We start from the raw sequence: 8214 nt of genomic DNA, 5'->3' as shown, positions 1-8214 counted from the left end.
CCCAAACAAGATTCCACCCGGGGCCATCTCACCTCCACTCTTTCTCTTGGCAGGAGCTCAGAGCCCCTCCTTGGGAAGTGAGAGTTTTATTCACCTCACCACCCCCAGATAGCGGCAGCTGCAGCGGCAGCAGAGAGAGAGGGGAAATGACAGGGAAGTGATTTAAAAGGGAAGCGCAGGCAAGGGTGCTTGGCGGTGGCGGCAGCAGCAGAGGGACCAGGCACTGCCCGGGCTGCAATTTAACACCTCCCCTGCAAAGAGGGTTAGGAGAGAGAGGGAGGGAGAGAGAGAGAGAGAGAGAGAGAGAGAGAGAGAGAGAGAGAGAGAGAGAGAGAGAGAGAGAGAGAATGAGAGGGAGACTCACTGTAGTCGCTGTTTTCGTCCTTTGTCCCATCAATCGTCCCATCCGGGTGCATCTGCAGGAAGAAGTCTTGCTGGCTGAATAGCCGGGTCACGATCCCTTTCAGCTGGGGTTCTGCAAACGAAGAACAGACACACCGGCATGTACGTCTCTGTGGGGCAGGCGGTGCAAAGAGAGGCCAGCTTTGTCCACCGGGGTTGAAACGGCAAGGGCAGGCCGGCCTATGGGTTCCCATCCTCCAGGTGGAACCTGGAGGTCTCCCGGAATTACACGTGATCTCCAGATGACAGAGATGAGCTCTCTTGGAGGAGATGGCTGCTTCCCAGGGTGGAACCTAGGGACACCCCACCCTCCACCCTCCCCCAAATCTCCAGGAATTTCTCAATTTGCACTTGGCAACCCAAGGAGAAGAAGAGATTGGATTTATACCCCGCCCTTCACTACCCAAAGGTGTCTTAGAGCGGCTTACAAACTCCTCTCCCTTCCCCTCCCCACAACAGACACCCCCTGTGGGGTAGGTGGGGCTGAGAGAGAGCTCTTGACAGGAACTGCTCTTTTTCAAGAACAGCTCTTATCAGAGCTACGGCTTGCCCAAGGTCATCCAGCCAGGTGCAAGTGGAGGAGTGGGGAATCAAACCCGGCTCTCCCAGATTAGAGTCCACGCACTTAACCACTACACCAAACTGGGCACCCCGATGAGTCCTGGAAGTTGAGAGGAGGGACCCAATCCCCTCCTTTGGGGAAAATCAGTGCTGCGCTTGGGAACAGTGTCTCAGGCCCTTTGGAGCCCTGTCCCTCTTTCTCTGTCACACACGGACACAAGGCTTCATCCACACCGGATCCACCACTGGATTTTGCACTATAACCGCCGCTGAGCGACCAAACTGCCTTGCCCAGACGGGGACACCCAGCTGAAAACAATGCCCACTGCGCACGGACGGCACAACATCCAACGATTGGTGGGGGGACACAAGACAGAGAACTTCCAGGTCTGAGAGAGACCAGAGATCACGGGAGCACCTGAATCTGGGTGCCTGAACAACTCAAGATGGCCCCTGCATGCAGCAACAACGATAATGCTTCATCACCATGTGGCATCTTGGCTACTGTACAAAGCAGGGGTGTCAAACATGTGGCCCGGGGGCCGGATCAGGCCCCCGGAGGGCTTCCATCAGGCCCGCAGCGGAACTGGCCATCTCCTGCTTCCAGTTCTGCTGCTGCATCATCGCTTGCTTCGCCAGACTCTCTTAATCACTCAGCCATTTCATGTTTCAACCTGGGTCCTAGACTCAGAACACTTGAGGATGAGATTTCTGTGGCGAACGCCGATAAATCGAAAGTAGGTTTGCAGCTTACAGAGTTGATGTTTTAAGCATGTTTTTGTTTTAAGTAAAAAAAAAACAACCACCTTTGTGTTTGTGTCCTTTATAAAGTTTATATCTCCGCTAACCTGGCATTACATTTTATGACACGCCTGGCCCAGCCCAACAAGGTCTCATTTGTGTCAGATCCGGCCCTCATAACAAATGAGTTTGAAACCCCTGGTGTAAGGAAAAGGGAGAAAGATTTGTTCAGACACAGGCCCTTTCTGCGCTCTCCTTTTAACCCATGCTCACCGCGGTGTCCTCCAAGGAATTCTGCACTAAAATCGAGTCCAACCTTTTTATTCTGGGTCCCCCCCCCCATTCTGCATTACATGACCTCCCTTTGGTGGTCAGCCTGGTTCCAGCCTGCTGTTGCCCCGAGTTATTTGGATGCTGTTTTGCCGTGGACTTAAATTGCCTCGACTTGAATGCTGAGAAAATCCGGAGTGGTCGGCCAATGCGGAAAGGACCATAATCTTAGTAATTGTTAAAAATAAGCCAGCATGCATTTCCCCTCATACTGAAGATGGAGGGGGGAGGTGCAGGATGTCAGGTAGCCCTGTCATAGGTCTGGAATGTGGAGGGGTGCCCTCCCGTTTTCTGTCTCAGCTCTCCCTGGCTCACCAACTGTTTGCTATCTTATGCTTGACCTTGTAGATGCTCCAGCTGCGGTTTTACCCGGCTGGGAAAGTTAACGGCTTTTAGCTTTGTCTGCTTGCTCTGCCCGCGCGCGAGAGATGTATCCATTGGCTCATGCTTACAAGGGGGATGTTTGATTCTAGTATAAGTCAGAGGCCCTCGTATTGGCAGCCATTCCTGACACAAGCTGTACATGTGTCTCTAGTTCTGGATTTACCAATAAACAGTTATCTTCTCATGAACCCCTGTGTTGCATGACCTGACTAAGGACCCTGAGAGAAGGCAGCATGGAATAGCCCCATCTCACCGGATCTCAGAAGGTAAGCAAGGCCAGTATTTGGATGGGAGACCTTCCAGGGAAGGCCATGGCAAACCACACCTGCTTCTCACTTGCCTTGAAAGCCCCTTGCTGTGGGCACCAGAAGCCAGTTGCGACATCATAGCGCACATGTGCAGACGTAAACTGCGGGCTCTGCAGGAACATCTGTCCTTTACCTGCCTGCTGAGTTCATGTATTGGGGTGGGATTTGAACCATGGGCTTCCTGAGTCACAGATCTGAGTCAACACTCCCTCTGAAATACATTGGTTGGTATTGCTGCCACCACCCCCAGGGAGACAAAAAGAAGCAGAGTAGGTTTTTATACCCTGCTTTTCCTTACCTTAAAGCAGCTAACAATAGTCTTCCCTTCCCCCCCACACAACAGGTACCTTGTGAGGTTGGTGGTGCTGAGAGAGCTCTGAGAAAACTGTGGTTGGCCCAAGGTCACCTGGCAGACCTCGAGTGGAGGTGGAATGGGGAATCAAACCAGGCTCTCCAGATTAGTGTCTGTCACTCTTAACCACTGTACCACACTGGCTCTCACCAATTCTCTCCTTCCAGTTCAGAGGTGAGCTCAGCATTTCCTGCTCCCTGATGGTCTAGTCCCCTCTGTGTTCAGTCACCTCTCTCCCTCTGCTTGGGTTTAACAGCCCATTGTCTGATTTTCTGGCTCAAAAGCACGACTACAGAAATGCCACCCACCCCAGAGATCACCCTTCTATTCCAGTAACTGGGACTAACTCTGTTTATGAATGGGAGACTAGCTGTGAGTTCATAGCTGGCAAAAGGGGAAAGGCACAGAGGGATGTTCTCAGACCCTGGGCACTGAGCACTTCAGGATTTCATCACGCAAATGGCTCTGGCCGGAGTCAGACAAAAGGCTTACCATCTAACACTGACTGGCAGCTGCTTTACTTTCGTGCAGGCCCCAGGTAGGCAGCCTCCTCTCGCCCCTCCTAGTCTCGTCTCCATCGGGCTGTGTTACTCCCCCTTCCCCTTCCCACGAGGCGGTCGCCAGTGTTCCCTCTAAGCTGAGTTAGTGTGAGCTAGCTGACAGTTTTTTAGCCTGCAGCTCACACATTTTTGTCTTAGCTCAGGAAGGACAACTCCAGAGCAAACTCATTTATGCAGGAGCCCAATCGCTCACTCACAAGTTTAATACCAGTAGCTCACAAAGTAGAATTTTTGCTCACAAGACTCCACCGCTTAGAGGGAACATCAGTGGTTGCAATCCAGAACTGGGAAGAAACTGTAATCCTCACAACCTGATCTTTTTAGATTACTTTATGGGTATTATTTATGTATCTATTTTATGGTTTTGATGCTTTTATTATATCTTGTATATCGCTCAGAGCCCTGCAGTAGCAGAGATTGGCCGATTCATAAGTGTAATAATAAGTAAGTAAAATAAAATACATATTTTTATTCAGACTGTTAATCATGGGCTTTATTTTATTTTATCAGCTTTGTAATGGTCTGCTTCTGTTTTACGGGTGCTTCTTATGTCTAACGGCTTGTGTTTTAATACTGCGGTTTTCAACAGTCTGCCAACTCGAGCAGGCCCTGCAGAGGCGGCAAAGAAGTATTCCAAATAAATACATATATGACATCTTTGCTACACTTGCCACACCTGAAGGGACAGAGACTAGAAAAAGGCTGGACTGGATCTCGAACACATGACACTCTGTTGTACTGAATTAGACCATCGGTCCACCAAGGTCAGTACGGTCTACTCAGATCCGCAGTGGCTCTCCACGGTCTCAGCTTGGGGTCTTTCACATCACTTAACACCTGATTATTTTAGCTGAAGTTGCCGGGGATTGAACGCGGGACCTTCTGCGTGCCAAGCAGATGGTCCACACAACTGAGCCGCAGCCTCTTCCTCCGTCTTTCCTGTGGGTAAGGCAGATCAGGACAGACCCCAGAGGGGGACGGACTCCTAAGGGGAGAAGATAAAATCTCAGGACAACGGGGAGAAGGGCTCTTAAGTTTGCACATCTCTTAGGTTCTTCTGTGCTCAACCCATGAAGGACGTTGGCTTCACCTGGGGACTCTGGATCACATGTTGAGGGACAATAGGGAGAAGTCCCGAACGATGAAAACCCTGGTAATGGAAGAATTTCAAATGCTGCAATTTTAAGAGATACCGTGTAGGTGTATGTTATATGCTGTCAAGTTGCTTCCGGCTTAGGGTGACCCTCTGAATTCATGGCAGCCTGGCTCAGGTCTTGCAGACTGAGGGCCTTGGTGGCTTCCTTGACTGAGAGTCCGTCCAGTCAATGGGGACTGCATGCTCTCCATCTGAGAAATGCTTTGAGGGGACCTACTCTTTATTGAGATATATGTCAGAGTGATAGAGGTAGCAAGCAGTTACTATAGATCAGTTTGATCTGTTTGTCAGACCTAGCTGTCATGCTAGTAATCATGTAATTACAGCCAGGTGTTTTCTAGCAGGTGTTACTCTTTCAGGGCTTGTTATAGTGATTACATCACCCTGTTAGAGATTGGCTGGCGTTTAGCATAATAGCTATCAGCTTAGGAAGCTGGAGGGGGACTTCATTCTCATAGACTAAGGCATGACATGCTGTACGATAGCCTGTAAATATCTCTGTATATATTCACCTTTATAACTATATAGACTCTCTGTGCACCTTCATAACTGGTCAGTCTCCCGCTTCTTATTTACAACACCCAATACTCTTGGTCTAGCTTACTGCCCAGTTAGCAAGCCTGCCGGGAAGAGCCAGCTGTGAGGCAGCAGGCACAAGGCTCGGCAAGAGGAAGAAGAGAAGAAGAAGAGGAGGAGGAGGAGGAGGAGGAGACACCTGAGGCTGCATTTCTAGCCACCTCTGATGTTGAAGTGAAAGAGGAGGCCAAGAGAACTGACTCCAGGAAGGGACAGGTCCCACCCCACCTCACCCCACCACTCAGTCATTCCCCGAAAATATCCTCCCTGCTACAAAATGTGGGGGTGCCCTCTGTGCAGCACCTGAGCCAGACATCAGTGCAGAGATTAGGAGAGCAGGGCCAGGGGCCTTTTCATTTCATAGAATCATGGAATGTTAGAGTTGGAAGGGACCTTGCAGGTCATCTAGTCCAACCCCCTGCACTCTGCAGGAGCACAGCCGAAAGATAGCCCTACAACATACCCGGAAGATGGTCGTCCAGCCTCCACTTGGAAACATCCAGTGAAGGAGCATCCACCACCTCCCGAGGCAGTCTGTTCCACTGCTCAACCACTCTGACAGCTAGGAAGTCTCTCCTGATATTTAGCCGGTAATGACTTCCTTGTAATTTCCACCCATTTGATCTAGTCTTGCAATCCGGAGCAAGAGAGAATAGATCTGCTCCACCTTCTACATGACAGCCCTTCAGATATTGGAAGACTGCAATCGTGTCTCCTCTTAGCCTTCCCTTTCCCAGGCTAAACAGACCCAACTCTTTCAGCCTTTCCTCATAAGACTTGGATTCCAACCCTCTCACCCTCCTGGTTGCCCTCTTCTGGACATTTGCTGCTACGGAGGTGGGAACTCCACCGCGGGAGGTGCCTGCATTGCCGGTACTCCCCTTGTTTCTTTATTTTAAACATTTCAAGGCGGTCTTTCCACTCAGATAGGGTCCCCACCCAAGGGTCCCTTGGCATTGCAGTACGGGCTAGCTCCTTCACCAAGCAGCCCGATTTCTAACATGAGCACCCTGGGCGACCCCTAGAAGCACATGAACTGGCTGCTGCCACCACTGAAGGATCTGAAGGTACAATGACAGCAACGATTGCCCAGATGGGGATGGGTCTGGAGACCAAGTCTCATGAGGAAAGGCTGAAGGAAATGGGTATGTTTAGCCAGGAGAGGAGACGACTGAGAGGTGGTATGATCACTATCTTTAAGTACTTGAAGGGCTGTCATACAGAGGATGGTACGGAGTTTTATTTATATTTATTTTATTTAAGCATTTTTACCCCGCCCTCCCCGCGAACGGGCTCAGGGCGGCTTAAAAGGGGCACAAGCCCATACATAAAATCCAGTAAAACCATAAAATCATAACCAAAACATTACAATTAACAATAAAGTGCTTCCATTATCAAGATGGTCTTAAGTTGTTATAGTGGTATCTTCCAGCAACCCCAATTGGGGTACCACTATCCAATAGATAGTCCGAGCCAGTCTGCTGTTCTTGTTGCCGCGTAGTTCTTATTACCGCTAAGTTTCCAAGGGCACTCCCGACCTCGATGGTATTGCCACCGTTGGTGGTGGTGGTGGCAGCGGCGGCCCCTACGTGAAAGCCTGGTGGAAGAGCTCCATCTTGCAGGCCCTGCGGAACTGCATAAGGTCCCACAGGGCCCTGATCTCCTCCGGGAGCTCATTCCACCAGGTAGGGGCCGCCACTGAAAAAGATCTAGCCCTTGTTGCAGCAAACTTTACCTCTCAGGGACCCGGAACCACCAACCAGTTCTGGGTCCCCGACCGAAGTGCTCTTGGGGGTATATACGGGGAAAGGCGGTCCCTCAAGTAGGTCGGACCCAGGCCATATAGGGCTTTAAAGGTGAGTACCAGCACTTTGAAGCGGACTCGGTATGCTATTGGCAGCCAGTGCAGCGCCTGACCGTCGCATGGATCACTATAGCCAGGTCTTCACGGTCGAGGAAGGGAGCCAACTGCCGAGCCTGCCTCAGATGGTAAAATGCAGACCTGGCAGTGGCTGCTACCTGGGCCTCCATCGTTAAGGAGGAATCCAGGAGCACTCCCAAACCCCTAAACTCCGATGCAGGCACCAGAGGCACCCTATCAAAGGTCGGGAGCCCTAACGCCAAACCGTTCCAACTCAGGCCCAGGACCTCCGTCTTCGCTGGGTTTAGTTTCAGCCGGCTCAGCCTGAGCCACTCAGCCACAGCCTGTAATCCCTGGTGCAGATCTTCTGGGTCGGAGCCCGACCGGCCGCCCAACATCAGATAGAGCTGGGTGTCATCTGCATACTGATGACAACCCAGCCCATACTTCCTGGCAATCTGGGCGAGAGGGCGCATATAGATGTTGAAGAGCATCGGGGAAAGCACTGCCCCCTGAGGCACACCACATTCAAGCGGGTGCCTCTGGGACTGCTGTTCCCCTATTACCACTCTCTGTCCCCGACCTTGGAGAAAGGAGACAAGCCATTGAAGGGCGGACCCCTGTATCCCCACGTCGGCAAGGCGGTGGTCAGCAGCTGGTGGTCGACCGTATCGAACGCAGCCGACAGATCTAACAACACCAGTGCCGCCACACCACCTCGATCCAGATGTCTCCGGAGGTCATCAGTAAGGACAACCAGCGCCGTCTCCGTCCCATGACCAGGGCGAAAGCCGGACTGGAGTGGATCCAGGACAGAAGCATCATCCAGAAAGCCCTGAAACTGTGCCGCCACCGCCTTCTCGATCAATTTGCCCAAATAGGGCAAATTAGACACCGGCCGATAGTTGGCCAATTCGGTCGGGTCTAAAGTTGTTTTTTTCAGGAGAGGGCGGACCATCGCTTCCTTAAGTGCCTCAGGGAAC

The 8214-nt window shown here is 51.4% G+C and overlaps 1 protein-coding gene across 1 annotated transcript in view; it reads right to left on the bottom strand.

Moving 5' to 3' along the window:
* FGF12 (fibroblast growth factor 12) overlaps positions 1-8214 on the bottom strand; it is a gene marked incomplete at its 5' end in the record, with an annotated part of 146516 nt that overhangs the window by 110621 nt on the left and 27681 nt on the right. Inside the window, one exon of the mRNA XM_015409280.1 lies at positions 365-475. Coding sequence (XP_015264766.1) covers positions 365-475 — 111 coding nt within the window. The remainder of the gene's footprint in view (positions 1-364; positions 476-8214) is intronic.

This window comes from Gekko japonicus, unplaced genomic scaffold (assembly GCF_001447785.1).
Source record: "Gekko japonicus isolate JY-2015 unplaced genomic scaffold, Gekko_japonicus_V1.1 scaffold398, whole genome shotgun sequence".
Lineage (NCBI taxonomy): Eukaryota > Metazoa > Chordata > Lepidosauria > Squamata > Gekkonidae > Gekko > Gekko japonicus.
Note: the sequence above shows the minus strand (reverse complement) of the source record. Positions and strands in the feature narration are given on the sequence as shown.